We start from the raw sequence: 16,329 nt of genomic DNA, 5'->3' as shown, positions 1-16,329 counted from the left end.
GTTACTGCACACATTTGACTGGTTTTTCTTTAAACCATTCTGTGCCGGGGACTTTTGCCGATTACTACAACGTTATGGGGTATTATTTGCCCATCGACACTCAAAGGACACAAATGTTTTACTAATGTGTCTCATTACTATTGGCGATGGCAAGCAACCAGAATGGGATAATCAATTAGAAACGGAACAAAAAATAATATTCTAAAGTATATCTGAAAGTAACTTCCAAATGTGATGCATGTGCCTTTGATACAACAGAATATCAAGGCTACATGTTGGGTATAAATCACACTGTCGACATATCAAGTAAGCACTACTAATGGCAATTTATTGTAACTGCCTTTACCCAAGTTGTCAGAAAAATTATCGCTTCAAAGTTTGAAAACAGTTCAGTGAAAGCCAGTATTCTCTTTGTGTCACCATCTTAATTGTTCTGCTACTGTTCTGCTTTGTTTTCTGAATAGTTATTGTTTTGTGTGTTTTCTTTCGCCGGTGCGACTGCCGCTCCCGCAGAGATGACGCTGAAATTATCATTACAAGGTTAAGCGCCCTCTACGATGGTGTAATAGGAATCTTACCTGAGGACTGTGTTCACGCTGACGATACAGTGCGGTCTCGATGATCGACTGTTGTGGACGATAGTAGCAGCACTCTGCATCCACACCCAGCCTCCATGTTTGGCCAGGAATCGATAGTATCGGGTGGTCGCTTGGCCCTTCAATAAGACTGCCGTAGCAAACAAGGAGAGCACAATTTGAATTCACATGAGAATGAAAGACCCTGGTACACATAGAAAATTAATAATGATGATCGTTAGAATAATAATGATTCTGGAGCTTGAATGCAAAAACTGATGAACGCCATTTTCAAAGTTTTTAAAGTAAGGTCATCATCAAAAAGAAAAAAAAGAATTTATTAAATGATACTAAACTAATACATAACAAGAAATGCATATGAAGATATCATCTAAATTGTCATAATTATATATCTTAATCATTTTCTTCGTGTTTAGCATCTTACATCTCAAATATATGAAGTTGCTAAAAGTGGATCAGATTTTGCATTTAAACTCTTCAAAAATTATGGTACTATCAAGCAAGCGTAGCCTCCTCGTTGTTAACACTCCTCTCCCAGTGGGCCCAACTATTTATTATCATCTCCTTTCTTTGGGGGGAGGTGGGGCAAGATTGTTTTGGCATCGCCAGGCACTCATGTAGTGAGGCTCTTGAAATGATCTTGTCCGATGATGAAAGCACTGGTTAGGATCTGAATCTACCGTAGGACCAGGGAGGGCTCTCTTCCACCTCCCTGGTAGCGCCATGGATTTAGCGCCATGATAACACATTTGCATTATATAGCAAGATCCTTATGTGATGTGCCACTGTACTCCGATTAAAATAAAGGACAGGGATTTGCAGAAACAAAACAAAAATGTATCTAATTGAATAACTCCTTGTACTCACAGCAAACTTCCAGATCGAATCGCTGGGAGTGGATTGAAGTGCTCTATATTGACTTATATCATCGATTTAGCTATATAGGATCTTCAATTTTGCTGCTCAGCAGGTGAATAAATACATCCCACAAGTTCTCGTCACTGTGACATCCGCAGAATTTTAAACAACACACCATCCCGCTCATGAAGACATGCGGATGAATATTCAAGATTATTATTGTTAATACTCACGAGTATGGTGGGCGTATCGTATATGAATGATGTCCATAGGATGGACGAAGTGGTAGAGCGTTTTCTCAATCAAGTCTTGCGGCTCGTAGCCCGTCAAGGTGGCAACCCTGTCAGTGTCAGACGAGGTAGAACAAACATAGAATCACAGTCTGTAAGTTTTGCACCGACATGAGTTTAGCGGGCGTTATGATGCGAGAGCTTGAACGACTGGCGTTCATCTATCAGTCTTCAATCAGAAGTTTTGTGAATATGAATTGCGTCAGTCAGTCCAATTATTGGTCTGTCAGTTCCAAGTACAGCGCAGTCATATTCAGCGTTGTTATTAGCAAACTTGCTGCCAAACTAATGACTGTCAATACTATGCTGTGTTTAAACTTCCACAAACTTCCATGGTCTTCCTGTCGGGAGATAGTCTATTATCTTCTTCTTCCTTCTTCTTCTTCTTCTTTCGTTTTTTCTTTCTCTCTTTCTTGCATTCTTTTTCGTTTTCTATGGAACCAGGTAATTCAGTTATCCTATCCCGTGGTCACCACATTAATTTAAGATTTCAAAATGCAAAAATGAAAGCGGCTCATTACACGAGTCGTGATACGGCAGGCCAACCATTAGATATCTCTCAACTCAACACATAAAACACTGCATAATAATTATTTTGATATTTCTATTCTTATCGCAGAATCTGACTTACTTTCCATCCAGGAATATGAGCTTCATATCCAGACTGGCCCGAAACATAAACATGTTGTTATAGAGTTTGACCTCGGTGAGGGAACTGGGCGGCAGCGAATGGCCGATGGCTACGAGTCCCACGTTCTGGTAGCAGCCGTCGTAGGGGGCGATATCCATCGTATACTGTTTAATCTTCAAGTAGCCGTGGCAGTGGATCACCTGTTACGGGGGGATGGGGGTGGGGGGGGGGGGGGGGGTCCCAATAATATGGCTTTAGAATATTGGTAAATCGAATACTAATCATTGTATTGCAGTCATTTAGCATGTGGGAGCGTTGTGGTGTGGTAAATATAGCTATGGACTTTACAATATACGCAGGATATTTCGAGTTCGAATCCTCTACGGTACTTGCATCCGTGGAAAAGATATCAAATTTATACATTAATAATTTCTTTTAGTACTACCATAGTTATTTTCGAATTTGATTGCAAAGTGGTGAAATACTTTGGATATACCAACTTATTTATTTCTCGTTGCTACATATTAGATGGTAGTACTGAACATGATAACGCATGCCTTTGATTCAGAACTAGCACTTCAGAAAACAATCTTATCAATGCCGATAGAATAAAAAATAAAACCAAACAAAACAACTGAGTGAAATCCTGAACCTCTTTGTTCTATAGATCTTGCATTGTCTAATGTCTATGGCACAATAGGAACAGTACAACTACTATTATCTTACTGAGTGCGTGGGGTGTGTGTGTGTGGGGGGGGGTGTGTGTGGGGTGTGTGTATTAGTGTCTTGTGATAGAAAGAGAGAGTGGAAGAGAAAAATACGGAGAGAGAAGAGAGAAAGGGATCGGGAGGTCGGAAGAGCTATCATTTACGAGCACGTGGTTCCTCCCATTTGAAGCAATCCCTATAGCTGCACTCCCTTTTACCTTGTAACCGCCCGACGTTAATCCGGCGTTCCGTTTGGCGAGCACGCATTTCATTCGCAAGAAGAACTGCCGCTCCAGTTCGTAATCTGTAGTAAAGATGCGAGTCGGATTTAGGAGAAAATGTAGAAATAAAGAATTATGACAGCTCCAAAAATGGATACATACAGATTTTTCCCCCTCTTTGTGAAGGGCCAGAAAATGGATGTTTGGCGATCACTAGCAGGGATATTAAACACATTTAAATGTTGACAAAGCAATGAAAAGGCGAGTGAAATTGATACAGATAATGATTTACGGTCCGGGTCCCGCCAAATTCTATATGTCATTTTCCCGGGAGCCACATGTAGGCTCCAAGAAGAAGAAAAAAAAAATGGCTGCATTTAAAATGGAGTGCCTTTGTCTCATAAATTCCTTACCATTTTCTAGGGTAGCCATGATGCGAACTTTGCTATACCTTAATTTGCAACATCAGGGAGATCTAGGTTGCATGATTAGGAGGAGTCAGTCGATGAGGTGCGACCCGGGAGGATAGACTCGGAGAGGAGTAAATACGAGGCATCAGAAATAACACCAGTTTTTCCATCGCATCTTTCAGGCACGCGTGAATTTTTCACCCAGTGGAGCAATAGCATCAGAGGGGATGACTCGAACCTTGTCGCATAATATTTGCTTTCCTTTACCCCCCCCCCCTTTAATTTTGACTGCCGACTATAAGCCAAAATACCCGTCTTCTCTCATAGAAATTATCTTCAGATGTGAAGTTTTGGAATTTCGATGGACGTCTATTGCATACAATACAACCGGCTTGCAAAAATGTGATCTTTGTTTACATCGTCAAGCTTAGGGAAAATAAAATCAGCGACAATACAATAAGCAAACAAACAAACAAACAAGTCGTATCTAGTTCACCTTCAGGAGTGTCGCTTTTATACTGCGGCTACCTGTCATTCAAATTTATAAGATGAGCCTGGTAAATAGGCTTGACGGTGAAGATTGGGGACTGCATTGATCTTGTCAATATCTCATACCGAGACTCAGCTATGTTAGCACATGGACCCATAGAAAGGGGGTCATCCCACGAGTCATACAGCCCACGAGTTCGACAGTAGGCAAATAAGGCCCACGACTTCGACACTAAGCAAAAAAAAAAAAAAAAAAAAAAAAAAGGCCCATGAGTTCAACATTACATCACGGGACCAAATGTGTCAGGCTCGTGGGCCTTGTTTACTTAGTGTCGAACTCGTGGGCCTTGTTTACCTAGAGTCGGACTCATGGGCCTTATTTGCTTAGTGTCGAACTCATGGGCTGTATGACTCGTGGGCTGTATGATTAATTCATGGGTGTCGAACTCGTGTCGTGCACCCCTTACATAGTATGTATGTCCATGGTTAGTGTTAACGATGCCTACCTGTCAGCAGATGGGTGTGGTAGGGCTGGTGGGCCGTCAGTAGTGCCGTCATCTCGTCATGATCAGCTGGATGGATATACTCGTAGATGCTATTCCCCGTCAGCTCCACCTAATAAGGTAAAGCAGAGGTACTGTTTAGGGATCTATGGCGTTTGGATGAATGCCGCCTTCTTCGGGGGGGGGGGGGGATGGTGGGGAGTTCCCTTCTCTTTTCTTAATATAAAATGGAATCATGTGGATCACACTTTGACTCAGCTTTCTCCTTTCATTGTTTATCCATATTCCTTCTTATCCTATCTTCAGTTTTGAGAGCCGTCTTTCATGACATCCATCCTTTTGTTGACAATTAAGCTTAAATCATGAGTCACGTTAAAGAGCTTTGAAATACGCCGTGACGTACAATCATTTTGCATAGCAATCTATTCCTATGATGCATTTCCAAATGTTCGAGTTTATATTTACAGACTTTAACACGATGGATGTTTTCTCCTCCTCTTTTTCCGGCTTTCTTTTTTTCTTCTACGGTCGTAATAACGATCATCCAAACGTGTGAGGGCGCTAGACCTGTTGCACACCACTCTCTAATAGGAGGTATCCTCCTATAGAGATTCTGTTGCACTCAGTCATATTATAAGGTTTGCTGCTGTCGCCTGTGTTGACTGTCATCAGCATATTAAAACAAAAACAAAAAAGTTTTCGTTCCAACAACCACTGGAACACACTAGCTTTTGCATCTACGGTTGGTCGTAAGTGCTCTACAGGTAGCATTTCAACACACAGACAAATCCAGCCAACACGTGGGACTATTAAGTGTGTGTCTTTTGTCCGTGTGAATTCATCTTCACGTGACTAAAGTATTAATGTCAGTGCAGCACTAGAGCAGACGATGTTTGATGAACGTGCTTGTTTCATACCATGAAATCATTCGTGTGTAGCGATGGAATGATCTTGACCATACTGATACTCATTAGAATAATAGACTGGGTGCAATTTTAAGAAATCATTGAGTAATACAGTGGAGCATGATTTAAAGATCTATTTTCAAAACATCAAAAAAAAAAAAAAAAAAAAAAGATGACGTGTTAACCAGAAACTGATGACATGCTAAAAAGCTGAGGACGATACGTGCTTACCACGGACATTTAAAGGCATAATTTACCATTTGCAGATGAAACAAAGCCCCAGCTTTAGTGCTTCAAAATAGTTCTAAAATGTGAGTCAGGGATAGAAGTAACTATAATAAGTATAGTTAAATACACAAAATGTGAACAATAGGTATGATAAAATGTTTTTAGACTAAACCGTCACAGTTATGGTTTAGTGAGAAAAATAATGATATCCCCTTATATTTTAGGCTTAATTGCGAAATTTTTATATTGCGTGATGTTTTGTGATACTCCTGACCTACACATTAGCATAAAATGTGATGTTTCGACAATTTTTTTTTAAATCACTGCTCCCAATGGTAAACAATTTTATACCTTTAATACAAATACAAAATTTTGAATAACTACCAAATGGCTGTTAATTACACAACTTATCAAAATTCTTCAGTGTGAAAGGGTATCATATGTGATCAGGTCATCAGTACAAAAGTACAGTGTAAAAAAAAAATGATGTCATAAGTGTGAATATTACAAATTATAGCGTTGATATGAAGCTAAGAGTCCAGCGGTCAAGGTGGCTGAGGTATGCTGGCATAAGAATACGGCCGCTGTAGTAGAAGGCGATAAAGTGCAAAGTACATTCAGGACTCTAAGCATAGTTCACGTAGTTGGAACAGCGCGGTGACTGTGGTTCGAATGACGAACTCGTCGTCTTTTGGCACACCAGTTCTCGGAACTCTCAGAGAATGTTTTCATTCAATTCCTACCTCTGGCCGGCCGGGATAGGTGCAAGGCCGAGTCGCTACTGTAACGTGTTTGTCCCGAGTACAAAGAACAGTTCAAGTACAAAAGGTTAAAAGCTCAAAAGTACAAGACCAAAGTTAACAAAAAAACTGATCCCTTTTATCTACAATATGATTGTACTTTTCGCGAACTTTGACTTCCCCGCGCTTTGTTTCTTTTCACGCCGGTATGATGGAGTGTCGTTTTTCTTGTCCCCCTTTCCAACCTCTGAGGAGATCTGGACGAGGGGGGAACAATTACCCAACAAAGGCTTCCAATCCATTATCATGTAACTTGTTGGATGTCTACGCTGACGTGGGGGAAAAATCTCAAGGTGGAAAATATCTCCGCCAAGAGTTGTACTTTTGGGGGAACGTTTTTTAGCCAGCGCTCCAGGCGCTGAGACTGGTTAAGATTTTTTCCAGCCTTTTTTTTTTCTTCTTTTTTTCTCTCTCGATGTTGGAGCGGCACGGCTGGCTAGCATTCGCGTGGTTTATGTTTGTGATACGTCCTTTTCGCCACTGTACTTTTCTTCGCCTGACATCTTTTCTGGCCCGCGAAAAAGTACACATGACCCAAATTGTAGTCTCGTCGTCAGAAGATTACCTGTTCAGTATGCATTTTTCTTTCTTTCTTTCTTTCTTTCTTTCTTTTTTTTTTGGGGGGGGGGGGACTGTTCGACCCCTAGGTTTAAAAACTCCCCGTTGAACAAAATGGAGTGTTGCTGATGTAGATACTCTTATAATGGATAGGATGTTAAGCATACTAACTTAACAATTGAAACATTTAAAAGATTTTTAAAGGGAATGTTTATAATAATAGTGCTCATTTGTTTGGCAAAAGGGCAACGGAGAAATCGCCAGCAACAAGAAAATCTTAGAAACATAATTGATTTTAAATAGCATTGTAAAGTTTTGAACAGAAGTGCTTTCAGCAATGCTGGCAAAAATACTTATAATGTAATCTCAAAACAAGATAAAACCACACACACACACACACACACACACAAAAAAAAACTTCATTGTTGTGAGTGACTTCTATTTGCCACCAGGTTTAAAATTACCAGTATCTTTTGACTTTAATGAATGACAAATCGTAATACAAACTCGTTATCGGGCAACAACAAAACTAAAGCCATCCCTTGTCCGCCAGTATGGACAGTGATATCGGTTAGCTAAAACCATATAAAACATTCTTACAAACAGTTGACAAAGTGATACCATAATTATAGGGTTATAGAACTGATCTGCATTTAAATGTAATATGAGTCCACGAATCCACGTAATGCGGTAGTGAACACAATAATACCCTAATCACAGACTTGTAACATAAATATCACAGTAAGATGCCACAAAGTAGGAGTGGATTGTGGGGAGGGTTGGTTGCGGTATACCCTTGACCCTCATGAATTCTCGCAGTATGCCACAATTCCGTGGAACACTGCAAATAGAAGCGGTCGTGGTTCAATTCTGAGATTATTCCCTGAAATGGCAACAAAGCATATCCACTGTTTGCACATTTCTTTCCGGAAGTGACGTACAATCTGATCATGAGGTCATGGTTTTTAAAGTGAGTCTTTATCAAGATCAGACAAAAAGAAAAGAGGCTGCACTTATTCTCTAGGATCTAAAGATAAGTCTCCTTAAAACAGCGTAACTGTTTTAAGAAAGAGTCTGTGGATAACGCGTTACAAACGATTCCTGCGATGTTATTTGATATCCGTAAGATAATCTGCAGCTCTCTACAGTGGAACAGCGCCATCATAATGGCATAATGTAGCAGGGCATGCAATCTTGCCACAAAACGCCATTTTTTTTTTTAATCCTCCTATGTTTTGCAGAGGTGTGTACTTTCGCATGTATTGTGTTCCACTCTGTGTTTTATATATAGACTTGACATAAATCAGCCATTCACTCCATTAATAATCAACTATCAATCAGAGCAATAATTATCTATTAACCTTTTTTCTTTTTTCTTTTTTCCTTTTTTTCTTTTTTTCTTTTTTTTTTTCCTTTTTTTAAATTTTTTACCAGGGACAGCGGACAGTGTGCATAATGCTGTATGGGTTTTCTGTGCCAATCGGTACTAAAACACACAAAGGGTTAATCAATCAATCAATCAATCAATCAATCAATCAATCAATCAATCAATCAATCAATCAATCAATCGAACCAACAAACAATCTTTGCAACTGACACTGATCAATTCAGTGCTTATTTACGTCGATGTAGGGCAATTTGTCAATCAGTTGCAATGAAAACATCTCGACGGAAGAATTTCATGAATTTGAACAAACAATCTACCACGTAGCTCAAGAACAATGCCTAGCAAGAGAGCTCCCCCTACCTGGGACAGACCAAGGTGAACAGACGCCGTCTCAGAAATGTAGATGATCTTTCCATCCGGGGCAACAACGAAAATAAAGCCGTCCAATGTCTGTCGACGAAAAGAAGTGATAATAGTATCTGTTGTCGAATGATTTTTTTTTTTTTTTTTTTTACAAACAGATAAGGCATCGCATTACGTAGAATATAACAAAAAACAAACAAGCAAGTAAAAAAAAAGAAACAAATGAAACAAAACAGAACAAAACCAAACAAAAACGGTGCACTGCTTGAACGGACTCCGGGCGCATGATTTATTAATTGGGAAAGAAACTGCATTATACTTATCATTATCTCTTTACGTAGAATGAGTCTCTCTATTATTATTATTATCATTATTATCGTTATCATCAATATTACCATTATTATTCTTTAAAAAAAAAAATCAGTATAGATTCCTGTATATCGTGCAATATTGCCTTCGAGGATTGATGCGCGTGGTACGTTGAAACAGCATTGTTCAGCACGTTTAAATCCAGTCTCCAATGCCCTTGTGCCTGCAGTCCGTGTTGACATGACAATCATGCGTCTGTATTCTGACAACAATGCTAATTATTTTAGAATCGAAAATCTTACATTCATAATAATATTATGAATATATATATATATATATATATATATATATATATATATACTATATACTATATACTATTATTATACTATTATATCTAATATATAATATTATACTATAGACTATGACTCCTCACCTGTAAAAGATGTGCTCCGAGTTCTTTAGTCATAGCGTCCAAGGCAGAGATATTCCTGCTACCCCACGAGTCACCGAGACCTGCAGAAAACAGACGAAAACGAGAAGAGGTATACCGTATTCATTAAAACATTCTCCATGAGGCACGCAATATCATTCTTGTCTCTTTTGTTTTGGGAGGGAAAGAAATATGAATTTGAGAAAGCTGGTCTAGAATCAACCAGAAAGCTATTATGTCATGTGAACTTTTATAAATTTGTAAATGAATACCAGTATAGTATAAGGTATATATTTGAGGCGTAAAGGTACAAGATGTGATATCAAATGGTAAAGGTATGAATCGTAACAGACGGTGTAAATAGCAATAAATAGGGAAAGCATGTCGTTGTAGGTATGGCGCATCTCAGTTCAGTTCAATTCAATTAGATTCTTCTTTATTTCCATCACTGAAAGGAAATACATAATACAATGTGATACATTTATCAATTTCAACAATTAGGGAGGACAAATCACTGAATATAACACAAGATATAAGTATACGAATCAAATTGTAACGAAAAAAAAAATGCACATTTTGCCGTCGTAACAAAAAATAGTAAATAATGGCGATGGAAAAGAGTGTTCCAAAGCAAACGCAAAGTTGGTTTAAGGTGTACGCTGTGACACGGTGTGAACTATAACTGGTATAAACGCTAACACGTTAGAGACAAGAGACGAGTGTACGTGCAATCGTATCTTGAAGTCGTGTTTTTTCATCTTTCCACATTATCAAAAGGCATCTGTGATATAAAAACAAACCGATTTTGTTCTCAGTATTGCGCCATAATTATAGATTGTTCGGTGACAACAATGCTTCGGTTGTTCTCGTGTAGTGACGAAAAAGGCGGTTATGCGCCAAAATGTCTCACGAATTAATCTTGAATCATGTTGCTTAGCTCTGTCTTTACATGTTTCAAGTACGTATGTACTTATAGTTTTTGTCTGCTGAAGTACAGCACATCCTCTTGAAGCTTTACTTTCCGTAAGAAGATCAAATAAAAATCGTTATTTTTTTTTCTAACTCTGTCCTAAAACTACCAGGATAAGCACCATAACAATGACGAAACATGCAATAAAGTTTCAGCAGTTGATGAGATATTACTCAAAAATACTAATGCGAGGAAAATGAAAATGAAAGAATATAATGTATATAAATCTTGTCAGTCAAAATGGAAGAGCAAGAGCGGGCAGAAAAGAAAAAAAAAAAGAAAGAAAAATCGATTCGAATGCAAGAAACGGCCGTATTCCCCCCGGGCTTCGGAAGTTAAACAAGCTTGCGAACGAAAACGTTTACCCAGATTGGCCATTCATAAATTCTACTCTTTACCAACACTCGGGGATCGCATTACAATAAACCCGGGCACCTAACAACGCGATGTTAATGAAATCGCATCGGGAATGTGTCTCTCGCAATATCCGATCTAGCCGTTCTATTTCTTTCTTTCTTTCTTTCTTTATAAGAAAGAGGAAGGGGAAAAAAGGAGACGGGCGAGGAATAGAGAAAGATCCATATTTGAATTTCATTCCGATCCACAATAAAACAAGAAAATGACAGCTAGTCCTTAAAATCCATTCATCACCATTATTTGAATAGATGAAGGTACAAAGGAAATAAAAATGACGAGAAAGTAAAACCAAGAGCAGAAGCCCGCCCCCCCCCCCTCCCCCCCCCCCCCTCCCCGTTTGAGTACGTAGGACAGGGGAAACAAGCGACGCTGCTACGAAGTTTACCCGAGCCCATACACTGCATTATTCGGACGGCTATTGATTTTCTACTTGCCGGGAAGGCATCGGCGGAAGAACCGCGTACTCAGAGCCCCTTACAATCCAGACATCGGCAAACTGGAACTTCGTAAAGGGATGCAAACTATTCATTTCTGTGCAAATTTTGACGGGAAAGTAAAGGCATTGTTAGCGGGACCGGTGTGGGGTAAAGGAAAGAGAAGGACACGATACCCAAACACCGACTCATGATATATATAGTGCGCGGGTAATGAAATTCTCTACGCATTTTCGTTCAGGTTTTGAGCCTCTCTTTATTTCTTTTTTTTTTTTCTTGACGTGCGAACATTACGCTCCCAATTTCGCGGGATCCAACACCGGGAATTCTTTATTGGGGGTATTTAACAATGCATGGGCAGTCAGCCTGTCGAAAGCAACGGAAGTTGTGTCTTAAAAAACCAGAGGTACGCGATGGGAAAGACAAGTCAAGTTTGCCCGGTGATATTTGTCGGAACCTCACCCTTGGTTATTGATAGCATTTTCGTGCTTACCTCTTTTTCCCCTTTTCACTCCGTGCTCTTTAATTTAGCAGAATTTCCAGAGATTTGACGGGTGTAAAGACGTTCCCTTAAAAAAAGAAGGGGTAAGGAGGAGGGGGGGGGGGGGCTGTTCTTGTGTGTTTCCTTTTGGAAGCAAATATTAGCTCAGAACAATACCGTGGACGTCAGGAAGCCACATTGCCACCGAAATTTTCTCAAACAAAATCTCCTTCGCGGAGTCCCCAATATAAGCAATGAAGAGATTGAGGGCGAGCAATATCTCGTCTCTGTACGGTTTATGAATCGAGTCCGGCTGTGTGTGTTGATTCATCGCAAATGACTATATTTCCACCGTCAATGCATCCATTTTCCCCCTCTCTCTTTCCCGCCAAAAGTGGATCATAACTTATTAAACTTAATGAATGCAGACCATAGACACACACAATGGGCTCCCTAGCCTCATACTCGGTGAGCAAACTTAAACAAACGGTATGCGACAGTGATATAAAAATCGAGATTGGCAAAGAGTCCGGGGAAAAGATGATAAGAAAAGGAGAGAAAGGGAGGGGAAAACAGGACGAAATATTTGTGGACATTGCGGACTTATGATCAGAAGAAAATGACAGGCTGAGAACCGCTGTGATTTACCTCTATGAAAAGTCCCCTCTAGATTTTGTCATCACCATCAACCTTTTTACTTTTGCAAAAATGCATTTCTTTCCATGTCAAATTTTTGACATTTCGCACATTTTCTAATGACATAGAGATAATTCGTCAGTGCTGACAAGTATTGTCCTATTTCCTTGACAGAAACTATTTTCTGATGAATATGTGTGAGCTAGGGTCTGTTATTACGACGTTTTTATTTCATTTTCTCATAGCGCAGAAACAAAATAATCTTTTCATTTCATCGCCTCCTTTGTTACATCTTTGTCTATCATTCTGTACGGTTCAATATTCTCCATCCGTTTTTATATTCATTTTGATGGCTGTACACAGATAAAGACACAGAGAGACAGACAAACAGACACACACACACACACAACGGTATGATTGTATCTATCTATCTATCTATCTCTCTATCTATCTATCTGCTATCTATCTATCTATCTATATATCTGTCTATCTACCTATCTATCTGCTATCTATCTATCTATCTACCTATCTGTAAACATTTGATAATACAGATAGATGGATAGATACATGTAAATAGATAGATAGATAGATAGATAGATAGATAGATAGATAGATAGATGGATAGATAGATAGATAGATAGATAGATAGATAGATAGATAGATAGATAGACAGTAACACGGGTATAGGTAGATACAGAGATAGGGAGAACGAAACAAGCAATAACTATAATTGACTTACATGTAAGTAATGACTGTAAAAATCTTGAAAATGAAGGGCTTTGAAAAAAAAGGTCTATTCTCACACTCACATACACATTCACCCACACTCACGCAATTAAATATTGGAACTATCAATAGTTCATATAGCTTCATACAGCTTGCAATTTGATGACGACATGCTGCTCATTAATTAAGACGACAGGTTCATGTAATCACTGTGTGATTAGAGCCTTAAACATTTCGTTTCACCACTCATGAGTTGTGCTACCAAGTACTACCTTTCCAACTAAATTTACGCGTTGCACAGCGCCAGCTGGTGGCCTACGACTTCAGTTTTTATGCGATAATTATACTCGGTACAATCAATGGGCCGGATGCATAAACGCTAGCAATTGCTTGTGCTAGCCTTTTACTCGAATCCGTATGCACAAAAACAAGCAATGCTTGCGAGCAGAAGCTTTTGCTAGCAAGCACAAGCAATTGCTTGCTGCCCTCAAGCAATTGCTTAGAGACCAAGCATTTGCTTAAAAACGTATGCATAAAACGTACCTTTTGCTAGTTCTTGCTAGCAATTGCTTACGATTTTCCAAGCTCTGTAAAATGAGCTTGAGCTTTTGCTTAACCGGAACGTTCCCTTTTTTAATCATTTTCATATTCATGAAAGAAAGACCAAACTTGTGAAGGAGTGGTATAAATCTACAAGAAATTACTCTTGAGTAGTGTAAGACACTTTTTTCATTTCAACACCGGGAATGTCCAGTGGTTAGCACGCAAAATGTGATGAAAATCAGGATGTCTGACTTCGGTGGAGAGCAAGGAGACCTCTATCTCCGCGTGCGATCTGGCAGATCCGGGCTACAGTAAGCCGCAGTGATGGGAATCAGCCAGTAATACGTGTGTGTGTATAGATGTGTGTGTATGTGTTTGTGCATTTCATAGCTCTTCTGCTATGTCAGGAAATGTTTCCTCACACACATGCCCTTTCAAATACATGCTGTCACACTCGCCTTTGTTCTTGTGTTCGCACAGGCGTGAAGTCCCTTTTGTTGAAAACGCAAGCAATGGCTTGTGCGGGACAAGCAAAAGGTAATAGCATAAGCAAAAGTTTATGCATATAGATTTAAGCAATTGCTTGAGCTAGACCTTTTGCTAGACGAGCTTGTGCTTTTGCTTGAAGCAATTGCTTACAAGCAATTGCTTGTTTTATGCATTCGGCCCAATGTATTTTCATGCTTTAAAGCATACGGCATTTTCTGATAATGTGAGAAGAGTACTATTTACGATATTTTCATTCTTAATTACTGCTTAACCTGTTAACGCAAATATCAAATAATATTCCACTTCATTTTCTTAAAAGATTACCATTTCAATAAGCATTGCGAAGACATCTGTGTGGCAGTTGTTCATATTGTGCGTTCCTCTGTGTGGGTGTATATATTTTTCTTCTTCGGGCATATTTCATCCTATAACAATAGTTTCAATAGGTTAATGATCATTACACCCAATCTATCATCTCACTTACTTTGAAGAACCAAATACCAAGACTTTGCTTTTCAATATTGACTTTAAACTTTTAACTTTTCAATAGTGACTTTTAACTAATGAGTTTGCAGCTTTTAGATAATCCCTTTCATGTTTGATACATAAAAAGCATCTAACCCAAAGCCATCGTTTAAACAAACGACACAGAATGCTCGTAGGAGAACAAGCGACGAATTGAGAATATTCATTGTGGGTTGCTCGTGACTTCAAGCTCATTTACTCAGTGATAAACCAACACTGCGTCGTAAAGCCAACACTAAAGACGTACATTAACCATGGTGCGTATTGAGAGGCTACAGTCATCCTCCTACCTTCCTGGTCACACCTCGCCGAAAGGAGCGGGTGATGGTTGATCCCCGGGCCCCCCTGCAACCCTCTCGCCTTTCTCTCATCCACAAGTGACGTTTGAATAAAGTTTCAGAGGAGCGGAGAGGTCAAGTGGGACACTGATCGCAAAAAGACGCAAGAAGGAGTGAAAGAGATGAGGGAGGGAGAGAGAGGGGGGGGGGGAGAGAGGGAGAGAAGTCCTCGCTTAGATTTCCTTGTGTAGAGATCCCAGATTGGCTGTTAACCATCTCCTCCAGTCAATGTGCTTCTTTGCCGGTCAACAACTCTCCAGCGTTAAACTACAGATTCGAGGGCCGCAGATACACGTGAACTAGACTGCACATCAAAATACATCACTGTGAGATTAGGGAGATGTTAGTCCTTATTATGTAATACAGTGTCTTGATGAGGATGTAAAGACGAGGAAAGATTGCATCTATACAGCTGAGAAGAGAAGAAAAAATATTTGAATAAATTACAGGAGAAGTAGATGATAATTAAAACTCTGGAAGCGAGAAGGTATACATCAGAATAAATGCAATTTTTGCGCATGGGTAACAGATTTACTGTCATCCACACTCTACGTGTGGCTTGTTTTTAGCTGTAGTAATCGCCACCTATCGCAGACCATCAATTCACTTCTAGTACAGAAGAGGGCCTGATACACTAAAGCGGGACTCAGCAACTTTACAACAATTTTCCACCCAGTACTGAGAAATTAAATCCTGCCTCACGAAAGAGCTCATAAATGATTTACTCTCGTTAAGGGCTCTTTTTGCCGTCTCCATTTGTATAGTAGACATTTCCAAGCGAGCATAAAAATGCCACTGCTCAACACAAGTTGGCACAAAAGCAGTAACCGAGTTCCGTTGTGAAGCTGTGAGTCAAATCGTGCGCTCTCATTGAGCTGCAATCAAAGTAAATCAAAGTGGAGTTGTACTCTGTAGTTTTTGTTCAGTTTTTTTTTTGCATGCTGTCATTTTCTTAAAACATGGTGTTTACAAGATGCTTGAATAAAGAAAAAAAAAGAAATGAAAACAGAAAAAGCAGATATATTCAGTTCCCCAAAGAAATGAGTTAAGGAGTGTCTGTAAAATATCCGAGATAGCTAAGTGGA

General features: G+C 39.4%; 1 protein-coding gene across 1 annotated transcript in view; it reads right to left on the bottom strand.

The window, feature by feature from the left end:
• LOC140242773 (uncharacterized) overlaps positions 1 to 16,329 on the bottom strand; it is an 80,698-nt gene that overhangs the window by 1,707 nt on the left and 62,662 nt on the right. The window contains exons 2-8 of the mRNA XM_072322533.1: positions 9,689 to 9,768; positions 8,944 to 9,033; positions 4,709 to 4,817; positions 3,301 to 3,386; positions 2,376 to 2,575; positions 1,688 to 1,794; positions 579 to 726 (exon numbers count right to left, since the gene is read on the bottom strand). Of these exons, the coding sequence (XP_072178634.1) occupies positions 579 to 726; positions 1,688 to 1,794; positions 2,376 to 2,575; positions 3,301 to 3,386; positions 4,709 to 4,817; positions 8,944 to 9,033; positions 9,689 to 9,768 (820 nt within the window). The remainder of the gene's footprint in view (positions 1 to 578; positions 727 to 1,687; positions 1,795 to 2,375; positions 2,576 to 3,300; positions 3,387 to 4,708; positions 4,818 to 8,943; positions 9,034 to 9,688; positions 9,769 to 16,329) is intronic.

The sequence above is a fragment of the Diadema setosum genome, chromosome 19, assembly GCF_964275005.1.
Source record: "Diadema setosum chromosome 19, eeDiaSeto1, whole genome shotgun sequence".
In the NCBI taxonomy this organism is placed as follows: domain Eukaryota; kingdom Metazoa; phylum Echinodermata; class Echinoidea; order Diadematoida; family Diadematidae; genus Diadema; species Diadema setosum.
This window is presented reverse-complemented; position numbering and strand designations above follow the sequence as displayed.